At 36.2% G+C, this 25,200-nt stretch overlaps 1 protein-coding gene across 1 annotated transcript in view; it reads right to left on the bottom strand.

Annotated features, from left to right (window-relative positions):
- LOC122802737 (periodic tryptophan protein 2 homolog) overlaps positions 1–25,200 on the bottom strand; it is a 723,301-nt gene that overhangs the window by 330,934 nt on the left and 367,167 nt on the right. The window contains exon 11 of the mRNA XM_044072502.1: positions 13,547–13,695. Coding sequence (XP_043928437.1) covers positions 13,547–13,695 — 149 coding nt within the window. The remainder of the gene's footprint in view (positions 1–13,546; positions 13,696–25,200) is intronic.

Raw genomic sequence — 25,200 nt, 5'->3', positions numbered from 1 at the left:
TTGGGCAAAGATAAATGAGACCTGTAACGAACATACATGTATAATTTCTTTCCTTCTCCTATCACATACATCAGACTAATAAAACTCCTCCCCTTATTCATAGCTTTCATTTCCTGGCACCAATGACAGCAGCTTGCTGTCTTAATATGCTATCAAAATGTTGCTTACTGTAAAACTTAACAAGCATATTAAGATGAAAAATACAGCTGAAGATATATCTACATTACTATTTCTGGTTTGAAATAAGATGTATTATGTAAATCATTCCAAGAAGTATAATCCTTTGAAAAGTGCTCAAAGTTTTTAATTGTAATGCAAACATACATTTACAAGTTATAAAACATTCCTCTGAAAAATCTACATCAATTATACACATTTTAAATACGTATTTCTAATCAGTAATTAATTTTTTAACTGTCTGTATCATATAACTTGCATTCCACAAAAGTACAATGTGTATGATCAAATTATAAACAATGTGTACGCTCTTTTGACTTGTATACATGTCTACCACATATATGATAGCTGCAATGCATTTGCCACATGGCACAGATGGTAGCTAAAATAATCTATGAACCAGCCCACCTGCCTAAACAAACAATAAATAAAACACAATTTCATCTTAAAATTGTGAATAATTTTGGTAATTGTCAATAGTGACATTACAGTGAAAGTAAATATCTCTCAAATGTGTACATAAAAAAGGGGAATATAAATGCACACATACACGTGCACAATATGCAAAATCCATATATGCATAAGTACAGATGGATAACAGATAAGTAGTGTAACAACAACTTGTTAAACTCCAAAAGAAGCTAGTACAGCTGATTGAAAATCATCTGCTCAACTGTACTGGCTTTATTTATTTAAGGGATCATGGTCTTGTCTTTCAGCTTTTCCCGGTTAGGGGTCGTCACAGCGAAACTCCGGTCCGCTAATCATTGGCAGTGGTACGTTACAGTGGGGATAAAGGAATTTGCCCTTTCCCCACAGCAGAGCGATCTTGGAGTTGATATATATAATTAGAAGAGTTTGCTATCCTTATTTTTTTTTTTTTTAATAAGTAGGATACATTTCCAAGTATTTGCATTGATAAGTTGTGGTCTGATATGTTGCTCTTAAAATTATGATACTTTCACAGGTTGACACTGAGGAATATAAAATTAAGTTGCTTCATCTTTACTAACAGTTGGCTTTTGTAGCACGGTAGAAAAAACCTTGTGGATATATTGCTTATCTGAAAATAAACATGAATTTATACAGACACAGACAACAGATAAGTATTTGTCTACCAGGTTATTCAGAAAAGGAAGACCCTAACATCCCAGGTTTGCCACTCTTATACTGTGTCATTACTTCTGAACTGCAAACTGGCCGGTGGTAGCAAACTTCAGAATCAGTCCCTTGTGTAACAATTTTTTTCTCCTAAACATACTGACAAATATAGCGTCTCAGAAGAATACATGTGAAAACAAAACACCATTTTCTGCCTAGGTGTTAATGAAAACATTGGTCCAGGACAAAGCCAAATCAAAGCACTATGGTCAGTGTACATACTAGATAGATGGTGAATATTTTCACAGCAGCACATGGTTGCTGGCAGTCAAACCAGCTTTACTGCGTCATGATACTAGCTTTTATGTACCACGTTTCATTCACTGAATGATAAATGAGAGGAGTACAAATGTATCCAGCAGATAAAAATCTTTGTATCACTTCTTTGTATCACTTCTAGGACTCTTACATGCACTCAGTTTCTAAGCATCTTCTGGTCACTTTAAATCTACCCTTCCCATTTTACAGTTATACTGGACAACTGAATGTGGTTTGTTCTTTTGGGCATTACCACTTTACCCCACTGTGGTGATGGCAGCCAAGCAAGTTTTTGACACAGAAAAGTATGGAAGTGCCAACTTGGCCAAACAAAGCCAGAAGAATGATGTTGCTGCAGACAGATCATGCCCTTGCCTCGAGTTTCAACATCATCAGAGCTGATTATATAAATGAGTAACATAACAGATGCACTGTCCCTTCATAGAGAAAGGAAGAGTGCCCCCCCCCCCCAAAAAAAATACTTTTCAGTTTTTCATGGTTATCTAATGTTTTGATGCATAAACTGTATGGTAGTATATGATGGTTAGCATATACATAATCTGTTTTGTTTGGATCTAGCATACCACATTGTGTCACTCATTTCTGGCTCCAACTCGGAACAAAACAGATACTAGAGCCAAAAGTTAAACCTGACCATCTGAATTGTGAGGACAATCTTGTAACAGCAACGTTTACAAAATCAGTTCTTAGATCTTAGATGTGAAATTAAAGCTTTGGGCTGCAGCAGAACATAATTTTTTAGAAAGATAAAACAAAGATGAACTATAATCTATATGGTCAGTCTTACATAGGCATAGCCCATTTTCAGGGGAGACTCAAAGTGGCATTCACATTGACTATGGGAAATAAGACAAAATGCTTTGCAAGATGTGGCATAGGCTCATACGGCTATGACATGAAACAACTGTATAAAAGTTCAACCTGTCAAACAGTGTATGCATGTAACACAAAAGCTGGAACTAGACATTTAACAAAATGGTGTTATACATAAAAGGTGGGAATAACTTTTTAATGCAATGATGCTTTCTGAAATGTCTTTAAATGTCAACGGTCTCACAGATAAAAAATAAAGAGGAGTGAATTATATTAAAAATGTAACGTGCAAACAGTTACATTACAGGAGACACACTTGGGACTGAACGTGTGAATTTGATAAAGAAAGGTTTTCAGGATGGTTATTCAGCAGAATACCTGGGACAAAGGAAAAGAGAAGTATTTATATTAACTGCAAAAGGAGCTCCAATAGTGATAGAAGAGGATAAAAAAGATAATGTCAGATTTGTAGTGCTAAGAGGCTACTGTTATGTATTTATATTCCATCTAAAGCTGCTATAATCATACTTAAGAAAATTCTGGGCAGAAATAATTAGTTTTCAGCAATGAATATTACTTATAGATGGGGACTGGAATTTGATTTACAACAGTGAAGATATGTCTGGGGGGCCCAGAAGGGAAAGTATAACAAAGGAGGGTAGATTTTTGAAGAAATGCATGAAAAAATTGGCATGGAAGATGTGAATTCAGTAAGAGGAGTTTGGAGTGACCTTACATATTATGGCTATCTTTCAGTTTCCTCTGTTAAAATATATACATTTAAACAGTTACACTAGTACATGCACACTTCTGTTATATCCAGTAGGGCACACTGTGAATACATTTCAAATGCAAGCATTTTAAAATATCTTTTCAACACAAACATCTGTACCAATCAGTTTGATATACACATGACATACACTTCTAATATATTTGTAACACAAGCATCTTGTATAAATCAGTTTGATATTCACAAATGACATATAATTATTTACAAAATTCCAGCTAGCTGTGCTGGCAACACATCCTAATGTCACAATGTATAACCAATCGACAGGAATGGCCCCAGGAATAGATGCCATTCCTGTGGACGTTTGGAAGCTAAGAGTGAAAAGCTGATAAAGATCTGGTAGGTTTTGTTTAGCAGTATTTTAAGAGGAGGAGAACAACCAACATCCTGGAAGAAAGCAACAGTAGCTGTAATACCTAAAGAAGGTAAAGTTCCATCAGACCTAGCTTCATACAGACCCATTTCAACACTAAACCATGATTATAAAGTGTTCATGTCTATAATGGCTAAAAGAATGAGAAAAGTAATGCCAAAATTGATAGCTATAGATCAATGTGGTTTTGTGGAGGGAAGGCAAACATCTGAAAACATTAACAGAACACTGATGATCCAGAGGGAAACAGAATGTAAGAAGATACCATTGCTGTTGGTGGTTTTAGATGCAGAGAAAGCATTCGACAGAGTAAGCTGGGACTTTATGAGCAGGGCAATGGAAGCATCGGCGTTTCCTGAAATAATTATAAGGTTGATTAGGAGGATATACAAGCGATTGGAGGCAAAAATTAAAGGAGGAGGGGTCATCTCTGATCATTTCTGCTTGAGCAGGGGAACCAGGCAGGGGTGTCCTCTTTCCCCTTTGCTATTTGCATTGTATTTAGAATCAATGGCAAAGAAAATAAGGGACTCAGAAATTCAAGAATATAATTTGTATGGTAGTCAAGAAAAGCTGGTTCTATTTGCCGATGATGAGATTTCACACCTGACAAAACTAGAAAGAGACATTACAGTGTTGTGGAACATTTTTGAGACAGTTTCAGCTCTTTTCGTGATATAAAATTAATGAAGCTAAAACAAAGGCAATAGCAGTAAAGTATGTACTCACACACAAATTGGTTCAGCAATATCTGTATTTATGGGAACATGTATTTAGGAATATGGGCACACATTAAAAAAGTTAATCAGGTTAAAGTTAACAATCAAATTGTATTTATTAATGTTTTTTATAAATGTCTAAGCAGGAGAGTCATATATTTAGCTCTGTGTGAATTCTGTCCTGCTTTTTATTTGGGGGTAACAGGAAGCTGTTATAAAGCTCGAGTTTATAAGCATCTGCATGATGCAAGGAACAAGATGACTACGAATGCCTTATATAGGCATATTAACATAAACCCTGATCATTGTTTTAAATTTTCAGTTGTTGATAATAAATGTGATATAAATGATGCTACCCGAGGATGTTCACACCCAAGGTAGATGAAAATCTAGGGACACATGCCTGTGGGAAATGTAATTATTGCACATTTATAGATGAGTCTAGATATGTTAGACACCCTGATACCAGTATTTATGGCACCTGAGGTGCAGTGCTGATCGTAACACTAAAAATCTGGTGTATATTGCCTATTGTAGTAGTTGTTTCAAGTTCTACGTAGGCAAAACTAATTGTAGGTTAAGGGAGAGGATTAGGGATCATGACTATTGTGCAAGGACTAAGCAGGAGTATAGTGCTATAGCAAAACACGTACTGGCTGAAAATCAGAGTCATCAGTTTAAGTTCCAAGTCTTGCAAGTTATACAGAATAGTCCAGGAATAGGGGATATAACTAATAGAACTGAAACCTATGAGTTGAAATGGATTTTATGTCTGGGAGCAGATAGGGGCTCTGGACTGAATGATGTGGTCCCTCTGAAACCAGTATTAAAGGGAAGGAGAATTAAATGTTGAGTTATTATGCTTTGATAGGATATACTATACGAGTGATATTTTACAAAAAATATATATACATAAAATAAACATTTTTTTACATATGTTAGGATGCATCTAGCATGATGCTTAGGTACAACATTTTATGGTATGTAATACAACATTTTATTAATGTTTTTTTAGTTTTTATAATGTGATACCATGATGTTTTAACAGTCATCTCTTTAAATCTTTACTGATCTATTATTTTCAAAAAATGGAGGGAAATTTGTGAAACGTGATTAGTTTTTATGAATGCTCTTGGTGTATTTATATGGGATGTTCAAATGTTTGTATCTATGCGTCTGATGAAGTAACTTATGTTATGAAAGCACTTAAGCTGATTAAACGTTTAATATTCAGAGTGGAGTTGTCTGGTTCATATCGGTTGTTACAGTTGCCTTCTCTTTGATTCTTTGGGATTGAGCTGGAATTTATCAACTCACTCACCCTGTTTTTTTGGGACTTGCTTTTGGGATTGTTTATACATAGTTTATGATATGTTTAAGCAGGGGCATTTGAATGAAAAATAATTTAATTACATACAGAATGATACACCAGCAGTAGCTATTATTTTTGGCTTGCCGAAAATACACAAGTCTATTAATACTTCCCCCTTCAGGCCAATTGTTGTTAGCAGCAGATCAAAAACTTACTTAATTGCTAAGTTTGCTGATAGCATGTTGAAAGCAAGTTTGGACAGTATTCCACAAATTTCCAGGGATTCCTGGGACCTTTTGGCTAAAATAAATAAATTAAAGTTTTTTCATAATGGAATATTTTTAACTACCGATGTTACAAACATATTTCTGCAATTCCACAAGATGAAGGCTTAGTATGGTTTAATGATATACTACGCCATATAGGAATATTAAGTAGTGACAAGATTAATATGCTCACCAGTCTGATGGAGTTACTTCTTACAAATAATTTTATAATGTTTACTAGAAACAAAGCATGGGTGTGGCGATGGGCACTACCTGTGCCTCGAGCTTTGCAAATTTAGTTATATCATACTGGGAGAAAGAACTTTTGTTTGCCAGTCAACTCCGCAACAGCTGGAGTTTTTATTGCCATTACCTGGATGACATCTTTCTTTTATGGCACGATACTGAGTCTAAGTTAACAGACTTTCTAGATTACATTAACAGCACTTGTGAATTCTTAAAGTTCACTTGGCAATTTGATTTTGACAAGATCAATTATTTAGATGTGCAATTGATTAAAAATGTAGTCAGTGAATAACATAAATCCAATGTGTTCAGAAAAATAGTTTTCCATTATGTATTTGCATTTTCAAAGTTGGCATCCCTTGGCACAGAAGAAAGCTGTTGGTGCAAATGGCTTGTCTTGCAAGGATGATTTCAGCTGATGTTACTTTTATATTAGAAACTGAAATTTTAACTGACATGTTTTTACAACGTGGTCGCCTCCTTGGTTTTACAGATGGGATCAAATGAGAGGTATGTGTTAAAAGACATAATGGCTTTTCCAAACCTATTTTATCTCATTCTGCCTCTTTGTAGCTAGCACAAAATGATGATATAACGACTGGAATTGTAAAGGGGAAATTTAGCAAAACTTGTGTCATCACATATACAGTTGACAGTAAGACCATAAAAGAATGTATGCTTAGAAACTGGAGTGTTTTCAGAACGGACAGTTCTGTCCTAGCCCGTCTGGGTGATAATCCTTTGTTTCAGGAGGGACAGCTCCTTTAAGAAGCTTCTTGAAAAGTCTACTAACTTTAGCAAAAGTAATTCTTTTTCCATTGAAAAAGTTGCAGGTATGTACAGTTGTGGTTTTTGTTCTTCCTGCCCACATATTAAAAAAGTTAATCAGGTTCAAGTTAACAATCACATTGTATTTATTAATGTTTTTTTATAAATGTCTAAACAGCAGATTCATATATTTAGCACTGTGCAAATTCTGTCCTGCTTTTTATGTGGGGGTGACAGGAAGAGATTTTAAAACTTGAGTTTATGAGCATCTGCTTGATGTAAGGAACAAGAAAACTATGAATGTCTTATATAGGCATATTAACATAAACTCAGATCATTGTTTTAAATTTTTAGTTGTTGATCAGGTTTTAAAAAATGGCAGAGGTTTTATTACTGATGCACATTTGTTTAAAAGAGAGTTAGAATGGCAACTTAAATTAGATGCTGCAACATTACCTGGGCTTATATAAGGCTGTTTCAATTAGCTCAGTTCTTAAGCTAAAGTTTTTAAGTAGCTAATTGATTTTTTTATTTTACATTTGTTTACTGGGAAGGTCCCACAGGACAGAGGTCCTTTTTCAGTGGAGGCCTGGGGAGAAAAGCTCCAGCACTGACAAATTAGAATTTAACAAACATCCAGTAAGAATACGTATTAATTACAGACAAAACATAAGGTACATAATGGAAACAAAGTTTTTCTCACAGCATTCACAATTTTACAGCATGAGTAAAATACAGTTTAAAGGATCCATAAGGCAGTTTTTTTTGTTAAGGACATTAGTTGGCAAAAAAGACTAAGGGAAGTCTAAAATTGATCTAATTTAGTTTGCTACCATTCACTGGTGATTTTCCAGCACATGACTATTTTATCGCTGTTATTTAAAGAATGTTTTGTCTGTGTTAAAGTCAGTTCTGATGAAGTCCTTGTAAAAAATAGGATAAAAGCGCTTAACTGTTTTGGTTTGAATGAAGTATTCCTTCTACCAGTCTCTACAAGTCTCCACATCATTTTACTGCAGAAGGATTGTTTTTTCTTGGGTTCGTTCAGTCTTCCTGTGGATTTCCTGGTTTGTGTTTTGTCATAGCTGATAATTGAGCCTTATCAGAAGAATAAGCCAACCCAGCACTGAGCAATTCACACAGATAAGAGAGAACCAAAGGAACATTCACAGAAAATGGATCCAGGTTACAAGAAAGACGCCAAATGGAAAACCACTTCCATTTGGATAAGTATGATTTCCTAGTAGTTGTTTTCTGGCCTCCTGCAAGACCCTAAGCACATCCTCAAAATCCTATCACCCACAATGTCAGCTGAAGAGTGGACAGGTGGGGATTGATGAAAGATCCCTTGTCCTGTGTGAATAGGTCCATCCTGTCAGGTAACTTGCGATGATTGCCCTTGCTTAAAAGCAGAAGAGGAGGGAACCAATAGTGTCTCAGCCAAATGATAGTCACCAACAAGATGTTGGGAGCATCCTGTTGTATTTTAAACAGATCTTTTAGAATGAGGGGAAGAGGAAGAAAGGCATAATGAAACATCCTCTTCCAGAAAAAAAGAGAGGGCATCCACCTTCCAAACCAGAGGACCTGGGACTCTGGTACAAAATAGAAGAAGAAGTCTGTTCAGAGGGGAGGCAAAAAGATCCATTTGAGGAGTACCCCACTCGTGGACAATGTCCAGAAACACATCCCTGTGAAGAAGCCATTTGTGGGACTGAGATACGGCGCCTGCCACAATATTTTGAACTGAGGGAATGTAAACTGCCAGAAATGTCAATTGATACTAGATATCTAGCTCCAACGCTAAGACTGCCAACTGGCAAAGACTATAAGAACCTGTAGCAGCCCTACAAGAAGCATCTGCTGCATCTTAACTACAGTTAATGGAATGGTGAGCCACCTGGGAAGAAGTCCCTAAAGGGAAAGAGCAGAAGTCTTCCCTTCAGAGTCTGGGAAATCATAAATTATCTGACAGGCCTGGGAAAGAAGAGTCAAAATGGATCTGGACATATAGGTCTGACAACTGATAGCCCTAAAAACTAAGGTAGCAGAGGTATAAACCTTCTTACCTAGCCTTTCCATAGTTCTGCTGTCTTTAGCAGAAGGAAGTAACTTAGTAGAAGACAGCAACTGTGGTGGCTTATCAGATGCCAGAAACACCATAGAAAGGTGACACTTATACAAAAATTTACAGTCTTCAGACACCCTATACAACCTATCCAGTTTCTTGGGGGCATGGGGCTGGGATTCAGGAACTTTAGAGGTAGTAGAAATGGGATCCAACAATGCAGCCAAAACAGGAGGAATTGCAGAAGGTATAGGAGAGAGTCCACTTGCAGGAGCCAGTAATACCTCTTCTGTATCTCAGAAACCTAGGCACAATCCCATTTAAAAAAAACTCCATCATTCTGGAGATTGTGTCCCCAAAGGAAATTTCCTTGAAAGGAGTGTCAGGACTAGTAGACTCCTCTTCCTCAGACCCACAGTCTAAAGGAGAGGGAATCTGAGATGAACACGCAAGGGATTCCTCATCTAAATTCACCTCCTCAGAGTAATCCTGCTCCCTGGGTTTCTTAATGGGAGTGGAGGACCACGAGGGAGCTGGAACAAAAACTCCATGAGAAAGTTTCAAAGTCATCAGAGCATTAAACAACCCTCACGTGAAATTCTGTCATTCACTCTGCAGATCCTTAGGAGCTGGGGGACTATGCTTAGTCTATTGCTTTTTCTTCAAGGGAATGTCCACCTTATAAAACTTAGAAGGCTCAGACCCCAGATGGCATTCAATAATAATAGTTGGAACTTCCTCTCTGATCAAAATCAAAGGAACACCCCTAGGCCCTTCAGAAATAATCAGCAGTGGTTCCCCCTCAACGTTCGAAGTGGACATTTGCAAGGCCTCCAACAACATGCATAAGGTTGGATTCATGCCGGCCTCAGAAATGGTTACAGCAGAAGAATCCAACAGCAGAGTCAGGCAATCTTTCAGGCTTTCACCTGTCTTGGGAGAGACATTCAGTGGTGGCTGCACAGCAGAAGAATCGGACCCAGATTTTTTGGCCTTCTTCTTCACAGATGGCTGTCCTTTGGAGTGGAAGTTCCTTCCAGCGTGCCTTTAGCTAAACGCTTAAGAAATACAAGGCCGAACAAGAAAGCCAACTATGAAGAGTCTTAGGAACAAAGGCCTGACAAACTGAACAAGACGTATGGTCGTGGGAAGCGCTGAGACAGAATAAGCACTGCTCACGATGGTCTTTCTGGGGAATCTGTCTCCCACATTGGCATTTTCCCCTCTTGTATGATATAAACCCACACAAGCAGCAATACAAAAAAAAAAAAAATAAGCTCAAAAAACTCCAACAGGGTACTTATCTGAAATGGCTTGGTAAACCAGAAACGTAATGGGCATTCAGACCCACGATCAAGAGATGGCATTCAGACTGGCAGCATAGCAATTCTGAGGATGGTACGTCCAGACATCACATTTATGCCCTACAATATGTGAGAAGCATGTGTGTGATGCAAGACACACCTTAAACAACCTAACGGGTTTGGTATGCTGGCCGGTCATCGGGCCGCCCTTGGAAGGGATCCCTATTTGTAATGAATAATGCAACAGTGAAAAGGCAAGACATATATTTATTTAATTCAAACAAATATAGCCATTTCAGAGATGCAGAGTAATGCCAATATCCATTCTGCTTCTTGACCTGCAGTCTGGTCAAGAATAAACTTCAGGTGGTTTCCATAAGTATTTTTATACACCAAGCAGACTTTAAAATATTTTTTTTCTCAAGTAGGTAGCAAAAATTGGAGGTGTGATGGAAAAGAGGTAATCAATAACACATTTTTGAGAGTGCAATAAGTAGGCAGATAACTACACTACACAGAACACTAAGAGAAATACTGGAAGAGCAAATTGCTGTAACCAAGGAAAATGATTGACTATGCTTAGTAAAGCCTTATTAAGTTCAATGCTGTTAGCTGTTAAAAAAGGAATTACAAGAAAATGGAAATCATATATAAGCCAGCTGTAATTCAAGTAATGAATATGGTTAAAAAGATAAAAGAACTGGAAGTGAGATGTTTAGAAAAGGGAAAGAGCAAATTGCATAAAAAATGAAAGTTAATGGGAACAATACATGTAGAATAATGTTCACAAAGGAGGAGTGAGGTTCAAGAAAAGGCAGGAATTGTACTATATACATATATAATGTTGGGAGTATAGGGCAGTTGTTACAAAAAAGAAAACATGTATGCAATGTATAATGCATGAACAAAACAATACTTGTTTTGTTTTTTGTTAATGCATGTGTACATGTATTTTAAGTGATAATTTAATAAAGGTGTATAAAAAAGAATAAGATTAAGGCTGGTACATGAAAAGAATATATGACTGGACTTGAACAACTAAAATTTGACTTGCAATTATGCTGTAAAAATATAATAGTCTAGTAGTCTACTCTACTATTTAAGGAATGAATATAACTTCTGGGTACATGTTCTAATGATATTTATTAACAGCTGTTTTATTTTTAGTACCAGCAAAGTCAAAGCTTTCTCTCCTACATCAGATTTTGTCTCATGATATTGTACAAGTACATGAATCGATCACATTCATGAGATGTGCTTCACTCAGGATATGTAAGAACTGCTTCTACAATATAGTATGGCAACTGTATACAACTGAAATATAGACAATTCACTGTACCTTGTATTTTGGGTAAATACAATCAGGTTGCTCATCAGATAGCATAACTGTATTTACTGTAGTATTTTCACCAGTTTGTATGATTATATAGTTTGCCTGTCCTGTATTAGTCCAAGGCTGCTACTTTTATTTGATTACATGTTTTCACTTTATGTATATATAACCATATACATTTATGACTATTATGACTATATGAAATGTCTCTGTATATGTTTTATGTTTAATGTCCTTCCCTCTATAGCCCAGGTTGTGGTAAAACAAAAGAGAGTCCTTGGACACTTCACTTACCCAATTAACAAATAAAATAACTAAAAATAAAGTATGAAACAATCTGAAATATAATAAAGGCAAAAAGAACAGTGTATGTATGTGCTTCAGGGTATATAAAATTATATCTAAGAAATCCTTATCTGGAAAGAGGACAAGGATTACAGGACAAAAAATTAGCCTGGTATGACACAGGAATTAGTTAACATTATGCTATTGAAAGATTGGAAATACTGCATGACACTCTGACTGTAAATCAAAGGTTTGGTGTATGTGTTGGAAGTACAGTCAGGTGATTTTATATGGAAACAGTCTCTCAAAAAACTATAGGTCAAAGATGTTTTGAAACATAAATGTATATAAAAAAATGTTTTGATTTCAAGCTGCAGGACTGAAGAAACTTAAGAACATGTTTGCATATTTTTAAGACTTGTATAACTGTATGAATACATATCAGAGAAAATTCATGTTTTAGCATTATGTACTGCAGCTACAAAACAATAGTATATAGGAGAATTTAGGGGAAATAATATGAGATATGGTCCAGACAGAATTTCAGTGCAAAGTTTATGAGAGCTATAGACATCTGCAGTATGAAAAAGTTACTTAAAAAAGGAGGAATTCAAATACAACCTTAGAACTTGAATGGTTGGCAAAATAAAGAATGAAAAGTACGGGGGGGGCGGTTAAATGTATACAAAAATAATTTTCTGTAGCAAAACAAAAGAGGAATTGTTTTTTTCTTAAGTATTTTTTACATCTGAAACTCATCTGTTTTTATATGTAAGAAAGAATTTTTATAAGAAAGTGTCCCCTTTTTCATAACTACCATCATGTATATTATATCCACCCTGAGCGATCATCAACTCAGCCAGCTAGGATCCTGGTTTAACATCTCAGTTCAGGCAGAAGGGACCTTAGTTTAATGTCTCACATGGCACCTCAGGAGTATAGCACTACTCTCACCTTTTGATGCAACACAGTGTAAGCACAGGAAAATTAACCTGCATAAGAGGTGTGGGGATACAGCCTACATGCATTGAATCTTCCTGGCATGAAAGGCAAGTAAGTCACTTAATGAGCTACTAACACAGTTAATGTAAGCACATTAGTACAGATTCTCCATATCAACCCTTAAGCCTGAATTAACCATTATACAGCTTGTGTCAGATATTACAAAAATCTCTGTAATAATGGACTACGAACATCTTTGCAAGACCTCAAAGGAAATTACATGGGTGCCTGAAATGACAACTAGGCTACTAAACATGTCTTCTGTGTTCATAAAAAACTCACTGTTAATTAAGAGACAAGACAATATAGGAAAAAGAAAAAAATCAAACAAATTTCCCAGAAGCATCAACTATTGTACAATGTAAAAAAAAACTCTTCATAAAAACACAACGTAAAATAGCACTCGGGGAATACAACCGCACACAAACAGAAATCACAGTTTGTCAGAATGATTCCATTACAGGTTACATTTTTTTTTTTAATCTTAACATATGGCCTTCCAGTGTTGTCAGAGTCACTAAACCACATCAAGGCAACTGTAAACCACTGGATAGCTTTGAAAGAACTATTCCCAAACATAAAATAAAGGGGAAAAATTCTGTACATTTTCTTCCCAAACCTTAACTTTGCAGTAGATACAAGCCCCTTACCTGTGTAGATCAAAAGCCCGAACTGTCCCATCAAGTGATGCGCTTACAATAACATGTCCAGATGCAGTGAATGTGACAGCTGTGACACTGCTGGTATGTTCAGTAAAAGTAACGAAACAAAATCCACTACTTGTGCTCCACACTTTAACCTTCCAAAAGAAACAAATTACAGTCAGAAATGACACAAACAACTTGGCCTTACAGTAATTTGTAATGTATCTCTAAACACAAAATTCTATAAATCATGCTATCATTATATTGAAAGAAATCACAGAAAGAAACTGCTATATCACATTTCTTCCAGGGCAAGCTTACAAGAAGTACTGCAAGTGAATGCATGAAAGACAGAAGTCTAAAGAATGTGTCCCTGTTGTGGCAGTTTAACTCATTTAAACAGGACACAAAAAAGATATGAAAGACATTCACTGTGATGGTGGCTCTCAACATTCTGGCTTGTCCCCACTGCATGAGTACTTACAGCATTCCTAATCGTCTCCCCCCTCCCAACGGTCACCACGCGTCTGTTGCTGGAGTATAAATCAAGTGGTGCCACCACATGTCCCCTAGTTCTTTTCAATCCATCCTCAGTTTTATCATAAATAATGACCAGCAATATGGGGAAAGTGATGGATGTCTGAAAATATCTATTTCCCACCACAGTAACAAGACTGCAAAGAGGTGGCAGAAGGCAAGTGGATGGGGTGATCTGTTTCCAAAACACAGCCTTGAAGATTAACGTTTATGTTGACTATTTCAAAGCCTTTTCTATCTAACTCAATTTGGGGTGTCTCCCGCAAAAGGTCTGCACCAAGCCTGCTGCAGTAAGCAACAGACACAAAGGATGAAAAGCTACAGTAAATGATCATAGGTCAAAATGTTTTCTGATTCTGCCGCAACAAAATAATTTATTCCTCTGCAATATTATCCAGTTTATAAGGCTTTGTGAAGGACTGCTATGAAGCTCACCACACAACACACATACCTTTGGAGAATGCCCCTGTAATAACACCAGTGATGCCACCTCATCTTTGATATAGTAAGCCTTAACTAGCCTAGAAAAAGGCTTAACAGATTTCTTGCATGTAAGTTACTGACCTTCAGGTAAACCACAACTTACTTTCCCCCAAGTTCTCTATATTTTAAACTACCTCTGGCTTGAAATTCTCTGAGCAAAATGACTTATCAATGGGCGCATTCGTGCATGTACACACACATACAACACACACACACACACACACCACACACTCAGATATACATTACATATAGTGATCCTATTTTCCATTCCTCCAAACTTTTTATATTAGTGAAAATTGTAATGCCATAAACAATCATGGAAAGAGCTTCCTTTTTTCTTTTATTTTAAATTAATAAAACAAAAGAATTGCAACATAAAGACATTTATACATCATGTAATATAATCTGCTTCTATCGTTTCATTCTTCATTTACACAATCCACTCAAAACCACTATCTTGATAGCATATTCTTATTACTTCAGTGCTACTGAATCACACAGCAATGTGTCTTGTATATATTTCCTTAACAGGGCATCCCCTCATTCAAAGATCTCTTCAAACTCTTAATGCTTTTATCCATAGTTATATACTATATTTTGTCTCACTGATCTTTCCAAATTTATTAAAAACATAAAAATACATTCAGCTATATCATCACTTCTCTTTCCCCATTTACCTCTTTATATGTATGCTCCAACCAATGTTATTACTATGCCTATTGTCAGTTTTTTTCATCTCTTCCCTTACTAAAAAGGTTCATTGCATTGTGATGGTGATACTATATACATATGTAAGTATATGTGTGTGTGGCTGTGAGCATGAATACTGTATGTACGTGTGTGTATGTATATATATATATATATATATATATATATATATATATATATATATATATATGGGAACCTGTCAGATCGACGAAACCACACTTCCCCGATGAACAGATCACCGAGACCACATCGCTGACGGAGATCACCGACAATGGTGAGTAGTGCGGAACAGGATGTATTCCCATTTCGGCAATGTGGTGCAATCTCGGAGTTGGTATGCCCCCCTGCTATACACATTACTTTTTGTTTTTTAGTTGTATTGTGGAAACGTGAATACATTCTGTTCCATAATACTTATAATTACCGTTGTCAGGGATGTGTGGTGTCAGGGATGTAGTCTCTGTGATTTGGTCGTTGGGGAAGTGTGGTTTCATGGATCCATATATAGATATATATATATATATATATATATATATATACACAAACACACACACATACATGTACACATGCACACAAATACGTGTGTGTGCGCGCACAATGTGTTTGGTTGCATGTTCCACTCGTAGCCAGCTAAAGTACAGGTTTGGCTGGTTTGAACATCCGGCTTTTCAAATGGACATTTCTACAGATAAGTGCTTTGAAATAACAGGTAAGTGTAATGTATATCAGGTAGGGCTGTGTGTGTGTGTGTGTGTGTGTGTGTGTGTGTGTGTGTGTGTGTGTGTGTGCGTGTGTAAACCTTTGTGGGTTAGGGTTAGTGTAAGAATCAGAGAAGTAGACAGATTTAGTGTATGTGTGATTATGAGGATTTTAGGGTTAGGTAAAGGGATAGTTTTAGTGGTGTATGTACTGCTACCTGTGTGTGGGTCTCAGACTGTCTTGCTTTGTGACAGTGTTATGGAAAGTTTTGTTTTTAGATTCAGATGTAGGGTTACAGTTAGGATTAGGGTTAGCGTGCATTTATAAAGTGGCACAGGGGACGACGCATGCCAACTCTGCAACATCCCTAACCCTAACCCTGAACCTTAACCTTAAAAAAAACCTTTACATAACATTACTATTAATCAGGCAAATTAGAGGCTAGTGTTATGATGGGAGTTTAGTGAAAACGATTGTACAAGGAATTTACTTTTTGCAACCTTTAACAGGTTTGATGCTGTGAGTTTTTGTTAGTGTAATAGTTTGAAATATAGTCTTGGCTGTTTTGCATTTGATTTATCAATATTTTCATCTACCACACTACAGTCATACACATATAATCATATAATCTGCTTCTGTCCAATATTCCCACACCCTCTAACCAATATACAGGTAAACATGCCCAATTAACATCACACAATTAATGCAGCAAACATGTCCCTACCTTTCCCACCACTCCTTGTCATTTTTCTTAACTATTGCCTCTAAAATCCTCTACACCACATCTTTTAGATATTCACAGTCCAGCTTTAACCTTATTTCTAGACTTGTCTAAAGCCTTTAACACAGTCTGTCACAGAAAACTTCTACTTCAAATATCATTAGGTCTCTCTCAGCCCACCCTGGTTCAAAAGCTCCCTATCAATAGGTATCAGTCAGTATAATGGCACTCCGCCCTCTCTTCATACCTCTGAGTCATCACTGATGTACCACAAGGCTATCCTTAGTCCCCTCCTCTTTAACATTCTCACCAACACCCTCCACACATCAGGCCTCCCTTATATGGTACATAGATGACTCCACACTCATTTGTGCATCTCCAAAAAATTACTCGAGAAGCTTTAACAGCAACTGAAACATGGCTTTATAACTTACAACTCATGCTCAACCCTAAAAACAACCTACTACTTTTTTCCCCAAATCCCTCTCTTACGAAAAAAAAAAAAATTAAAGCCCTCTCTCATGATTATACAACCACTGAAGTCACTACTCATAGCAAATTATTACGAATGATGGTGGATGATCATCATAAAATTCAACCTGCATATGCAAAACTGCATAAGAAAAACTCATCAAAAACTAGAGACACTTTACAGACCCAAAAACTTTCACCAACACAACTAAAGATACACTTACCACTACTTATCTCCTCCCCACAATTCTTTATGGTGCTCTCATCCTTACTAACCCTTTAGGCTTCACAAAAATCAAAACTTGATCAATGTATAACAGTTGTTAAAGTTGCAGCAAACACCCCTTTCAGAACCTACCACTGTACAGCACTGAAAAGTCTAAATTGGTTATAACTACCCCATCAACTAACATACACACAGCTTACCACATATAAAATTATTCAGAATCTGTTTGCCCAGCACTAAACAACGTTCTGCACAACTATGTGCCTAGTTAGTTATTACAACCCAATGACCAAAAACTTGTCTGTCCTCAAACTTATCAAACCTGCTGGGCATCGTCTGTACTTGTATCATTTTATGGCCTGGAACACCTTATCTCTATCCATCAGGTCAGTATCCTCCGTCCCAACCTTCAAAACCATTTTGAAAGACTTCCTAGCCAAAAGCTTTCTCTGTTCTTGCTTAAAAAACAGGCTAAACTGTATCCCTTAAAGTGAACAAATGCCTATTCATTCCTTAAATTTCCTTACTCTCCCCTCTTCACTCAATTCCTTACGTTTATTAATTTATCTCCCCTGGCTTTCTCTCTCCATATACCATAAATCTGCTTTTCTCTCACTTTGTATTGCAATTCCTGTTAGTATTATATTAACTTACCTTTAATTTCTCTATAAGCTGGCTAAAATTTTGCTGTCATATAACTTGTATCTATTCTTAACCAATGCTTTCACATTATGCCTAATTTGATATAATTATTTAAACTGTATTTTTGGCATTATTTTTAAAGACTGTAAATTATTGTTCTTAAAATGTTTTATAATACTTTCAAACTTTTCTCCCCAGGACTCTGCTGAAAATGGGCTGCTAACCATTCAGACATTCCTGGTAATCAAATGTCAATAAATAAAATACATTATGGCCACTAATTACTGATAACATTCAACAAGGAAACACTCTTAGGATCCAGCACTACAATATCACTATTAATTCACTCTTCATTCATAAATCTTTTCAAAACTACTATAATTGCCAGTCTCTCATGCTTACCTCAAACATTTCACCTCATTGACCAATCAGAAAACTAACAGGAGAACCGCATCTCACATAAACTTCACAGCAGAACTACATATCACATTTTTTCTTGCTTCATATTTCCAAAAGACCACTTACATTAGAACACGTTTCACTTTCTACACAATATTTTCCTTTTATCTTTAAAATTAGCCCAGCTGGTATACACCATCTTCCACTCACCTCTTCACTAACACAATGTGCTTCATTAAGCATCACTCTTACAATAATTACACTCAGTGCGCCACACACAGTTATCGTCTCTCTCACATCTTTGTTTTACCAAACACCATCAATCAGACTGTTATATTTTTGAAATTACCTCTAAACTTACTCAATTTTCTTCTTAACAGTGATTACATAAAAGGCGACCACTTCTGCTCCACAGTCTCCTTCAGTAATATTAACTGTCCTAACACAGGTACCAGTCATTCCACTTTTCATATTTACATAAGCACATATTTGACTCTGAAACTTATTTGTGCTCTTACACTGACCATCACAAAACAAAACAGTCTGAGACTTGCACAGGCACCAATACATACACAACTAAAATTATCCCTTTACCTAACTCTTACCCTAAAACACTAATATCCGTACAATCACACATACACTTAATCTGTCACTTTCCCTGATCATTATTTTAAGCCCAACCCACAAACATTTACACACACATCCCCACCAAATGTACATCCCACTAACCAGTTATGACAAAGCACACATCTGATGAAACTTCCAGTTGATAAACTGGATGTTCAACCAACCAACCCTGGAATTCATCTATCGATGAGTGGAACATGCAGCCAAACACAATGCCCTCACTCTCTCTCACACTCACACACTCACACACTCACACACTCACACACTCTCACACACACACACACTCACACACACTCACACACACTCACACACACTCACACACACTCACACACACTCACACACACACACACACACACACACTCACACACACACTCACACACACACACACACACACACACACACACACACACACACACACACACAATTTGAATATTAATTTATTAGTGGATGCTGGACTTGATTAAAACGGGTGCTGATGCAGCTCCAGATCCACAATTTAAAACAGATTATATTCCCCAAGTTCAAAGCTTTAACCTTTATGTTTTTGTCTAATTGCCAAAGCTGAAGCATGCTGGACACAGAAAACATAAAACTCAATTTTTTTTTAATAAAAGGCAAAGCCAGAAGATAGCTAATGTATTTTTGCATCCTCTAATGTCAATACTAATATTACAAGACTGAAGCTTAGACTGAGGCACAACTACAGAAGAGATTCATCAAGGAGAGAGTGAAAGTCCATAAGTGAAAGGCTGTGCGAGACATAGGGACCTACTTCAGAACACAGGAAAATTAAAATGGTGCAGTTAAGTCCGTTTTATCAGGATTTTGTTAGTTGTCCAGTGCTGGACTGCTCTTAGTATGCGGATTTTTTTTGGTTGGTGCAAAGGCTGCTTCAGCTTCAGAATAAGAGAAGTGCAGCATAAAATGACAGTCTTTAAGTGGGTGGACATGGACATGGCTACTTTAGAATAAGAATGATAACATATATGAAAAGAACAGATAAAGATGGTGTACCACTCCATTATATCTTATTATGAGGAACTTTCCTCCTTCTGAGGTTTAGAAATTTCATGTTCCACCTTGAAAAGATCAGTCAGGCATTCACTGTTAAAAATGTTTTTAACAAAAATCCATAGTAATAGTACTGAATTACATTAATTCATCAAAATACCCTTTTCTAAGCATGAGCAATAGTTATTACCATATGGGGAGCTTCCAAAATTCCTACTGATTGTTCCACATTTTGTCCTTTTGCTCTATGTTGTAAGATGTAGGAAGATTGAAAGTTTAGAGTTACGAAAGGTGGCTGTAATCAAGTAATGATAATCCCTAAATTATACTTACAGTTGTGGAAGCCAGGGCAGACAAAAACAAGTCAACAATAATATAGGGAGGTATGGTGTTATTAAAAGTCTGGAAGTTAAATAAATGCTGTACAGGTATTGCAATGTGGCAGTAGTTATTGCAGACCACATGAATGAGCATTAGATAATAGTCACAAAAGGGAAAAAAAGAAAATAATAAAAACTACTAGTTTATTAGTGAGCATACAGAGACTGGAAATCTGGTTTTCAGGGTCATAAATGACTTTTGGTTTAGATGAACAGTAAGTGAAAACTGATCACTCCTACAGATTTATTTCATAAATTGTGTAGGCGAGATAGTAATGAAGGCCTTTTTCATGAAAGGTACGGAATTACACAGATCAGGAGCAAAATCCAGGAAGCATTTTGATGTACTTTCCAAATGAAACAGTGGATCAGATACCTTTTTTTCCGGATAGAGAATGACAGATGTCTACTGTGTGGACTTTCTTTTTTGTTACACATGACTTTTAATGGTATGATATTCTAAGTAAGGTCAAGTACTGCTTTCCCTTCAACAGAAAGAAGTCATGAAGTAACTGGTTTTGCTGATGATATTGGAAGTTTAAGGTTTTTAACTACTTCCTATGAAAGTTTATGAATTATCAAGTGTTAGAAAAAATCCAGCTTTTGTAGTACTAGAGCTGTAGTTTCCTTTGTAAGTTGACTTTGTACAAAGTAGCAGAATTTAAACCTTGACTACAATCACCTGTATAAAGATTCCAAAGCTATTATGCCTGCATAAGTGCCATGCAAGTTATGGCATCCAAACATGCAAGCAAGTCTGCATTAAAAAGTTGAACCCAACCAACAATGTACAAATCTCATACATTCATTTCCTGAAGTACCTATATGCTGGCGGAAATGGTGGTGGGTAGGTGACTGTCAGTGACTTGTGCAATGCTGCAAAGGTTAACAATATGCTAATGATGGGGTAAGGAACATCAGATAATACATTTTTGTGAGCCAACAGTGACAACGTATGAGCTATTTTTACTTGTAAGACATGGTTTGTGGCATATGCGAAAAATTAATAGCAGACAAGAAATACCTAGCCAAATAAGCTGCAGAGAACCCCTCACTGTGCAGACATACGTTTTCGGCATTATATGTTGGTTAGTCTAATGTTAATCTTATCAGTATGTTGATTCTGTTTCAATTATTTCACAAGTGCAGACAGGACCTGAAAGCCTTTAGCGTTTACTAATTCGTATAACATCAGTGAATCATGTTTTTAACTACCACAGTAGTCATGCAGTGGGTAGTATCACAGAAAGAAGAGATTAACCAGATCAAATACTGGTAAGATTTAGAAGAAAAAACATTGTACCTGTAAGCTGTCCCCCACTGGCCCATCGCATGCAGAATGACGTCACTAGAAATGTCAGAAGTCAGTCATTGTTGAATGGCCCTGTCCCAGCAGATGGTTACTATCCAGCTGTAATTTTGCTGCCTGCTGCACATCACCTTACATCTTATACTGGTTAATATGATGCAAGAGGCCCACTCTAACTTACAGCTCCAAACCCAGGGGGTCTTTAAATCCAGGCCGGAGAGATTGGTACTGTATTATTAGACACTCGGATATAAAACATGATTCAAGCAATCCTCATATCTTTACACTGTTAGGAGTTAAAGGCATTAAAATTTAAGGCACATTAATGAACACTTATCTATATCCTTCTGAGATTATATAATAACTCAGCCGTTCCTTTCAGGCTACACTTATTCTAGTAAAATAAGTATAAACATGCAGCATATAAAAGAATTCTATACTCCTCCACTATCACAATCTTTATGTTTATTTTAATAGACCCTTTATCTTATGTCTCAGATATCAACCAAAAAAGTTCAAGATTACGAAAAATACTTATTCAGTTTAGCCTGGTCAGTAGGGAAAGCAGCAAATGACATACATATCATCCACTAAAAAAAATGAACGTGGCCACCTATTACTTACTGCAATATAATCAATCTAGTTAATTTAGTTAAATTGTAGCATTGCAGTTTACTAAAGATAAGTCACACTTTCTTTAATAAATTATACTGTAAAATATACCCTAAGCCAAGATTTATCAAACACTTCTGTGCATGATACTTTATAATCCAACAAAGGTAAGGAATCCTCATGTAACTCTTTCCTCCTCAAGAAGTACACAAAACCAGAGCCTGTTTCACAGTTTCAATAGTTTGAAAAAATACTGTGTTGATGCAAAATGCCAATCAAAATTCAGACTCCAATATAAGTGTATAAGCTTATAAACTTTAGTATCAACCCTGTTATCAAGTTGTTATTTAAATAGATGTGATTCGGACTGTTTAATTAACAGAGGGAATTTATTCTACATACCAATGAATGTGATAGAGACTTTGCTCTAACCAGAGTTCTACATCTTCCAATTATAAATAAACAGTTATACCCTCTAGTAATTTAAACAGAATCTGTAAGCTCTATGTTTAATAATAATCAGAGCTCCTCATTCCTTAATGCCTGATAAGCTAGGCATAACTTCCCTCACATAACTATGTAACTTATGGAATAAAAACCTAAAACCTGCAATCTAGCTTGATATGGAAGATTTTTTTCAACCCAGAAATTCTCTTTGTAAATTTCCACTATATTCCTTCCAAAATAAATAAACCCCCTTGGCATATTTGCAAAACGTCATATTATATTCACTAATAGGTCAAACATATGTAATAAACATTTTCTTAAATAATTCTGTATTCCTTGAAACAAAGTTCTTAAGAATTAATGCTACAACTTTGAATGCTTTGGTTTAAATTAATTACTTGGACATGTGATTGAAATTTAAAAGTATTATAGATTCTATTGCTCAAAGCCATATTTGATAAAACTGTGGCTCCTAATTTCACCTTGACATCCAAACTAGGTTTGCCAAAGTAAAGGACTCCACATATATCTCTATTAATATTAGCCCATTACAATTTAAGCAAAAAGCTACTTTACACAAGCACAGATTAAATTCTTCTGTATCCTTCGATGTTATAACTTGTCCAAATTTGATACCAGCAGATGTATTTTACCATCCAGTTAGAGAAATGCTTTGGTATCTCAGAAAAAAAGTATGTTAAACAACAATGGGCCCAGTATTCAGCCTTGTGGGACCCCTTTTAAGTATATCAGTCTGGTTAGGTAGATAATTCTTAATTCAAACTCACTGCTTCCTCCTCACTTCATTCAACTTGTGCCGGTCTTCCAACTCTTCCACTTATTATCAACTCAGAGTAGCCTGGGTTCGAAGTTCCTTTGTAATCAGTCTTCACGACTTTTCAAACTGAATTCAATGGGAGATGTTTTATTGTAACCATGACTTCCTCTGTATTACTAAAAGTTAGAATTCTATCCACACAGAATATTTTTAACACAGGAAAATCAATTTATATTTTACTTTACTTCATTTACATTCTCTAGCAGCATCTGCAAATGCAGTCTTTGCTTAAAGGTTGTCTTAGTAATCAAGATCCACAATGTACTGTCCACCCCACCACAGTAAACTCTCTTCATGGTTACGTCAACTGCCACAACACCTAATTCTTTCTATATGAGATTATAAATTGCAACAGAATAACTAATTTTCACTTTTTAATTTCTCCAAAACTTTTGGGTTTCTAAAACCATGATGAGAATGGACCCCATTCCTAAGTCAAAGTATGATTAAAGTTCATGACATTAATACTGTTTTAATCTTTGAGGTCAGCCAAATGTGCTCTTCTCTGCACCCGCAATGTGCCCAGAACTGACTCCTCCTGCAGGTCATACAGAGTTACATATATCAGTAACATATATAAATACAAATGCAAATCATTTGTTATGAGACCCACTGCTCCTACTACTATTGGAACTTTCTGGGTATCTTTCTTCCACACTGTCCTCATTTCTGCCTGCAAATCCTGGTATTTTATGACTTTGTCTCTCCCTCTCTACATAAGACACCGTAATTACTGGATGTTGCAATTTGAATGATCAAAGTTACTTTTGTCTTTTCCTATATTATTACATCTGGTTTTCTCACATCTTTTTTTTTAACTGTTGGTAAAGCATGATCTCGTGATATAAACTTCATTATTCTTTACAATGCTTTGGGGTTCATGTTTCCAATCCTTCTCAACTACTTCAATATTATAATGTTTGCACAATCCTCGGTGCAATAGTCTTGGCACATTATTATGCCTTTCAGTATACAGGCCCTTGACTATTAGTGTATCACACCCAGCAATAGATGTGCGACTGTTTCCAATTCTGTTTTACAAAACCTGCAGTTGTAGGTTTCTCCATTTTCAAAGGACTGTGTAAACCAGTATGTATGCATCCACCATCTTTGGCCGCCAATATTAATCTTTCATCTTTTGGTTTAAATTCACCTCCCCTTAACTCGACATGAGGTTGTTCCAGGAGTTTTCTGTACTTGCAACTATATTTATACATTTTCCACATTTCTTGCCTTCTCATCTGATCCTTCACTTTATATACATTTTGTTTTTTGGCACATTCAGTTGCTGCTTGATTTTAATCTACTTCTGGTTTGATTTCCATTCCCACTTGACACTGATATTGCTTCTGCTAAACTAAGCAGGAAATCATCTTAGACATCTTCTCCTCATGTTTTAAAACTTTATGTTTGGTTCTTGTGAGGTCAGCAAATATGTATGCAGTCCTACAATTGCAGATTTATACATGTAATCAATTTCAAAGAAGCTCATACCTCCTTCAGAACAGAGAATATCTAATTTCGGTATACACAGATTTTTATACACCATT

The sequence above is a fragment of the Protopterus annectens genome, chromosome 5.part0, assembly GCF_019279795.1.
Source record: "Protopterus annectens isolate FY-2018-M chromosome 5.part0, PAN1.0, whole genome shotgun sequence".
Lineage (NCBI taxonomy): Eukaryota > Metazoa > Chordata > Ceratodontiformes > Protopteridae > Protopterus > Protopterus annectens.
This window is presented reverse-complemented; position numbering and strand designations above follow the sequence as displayed.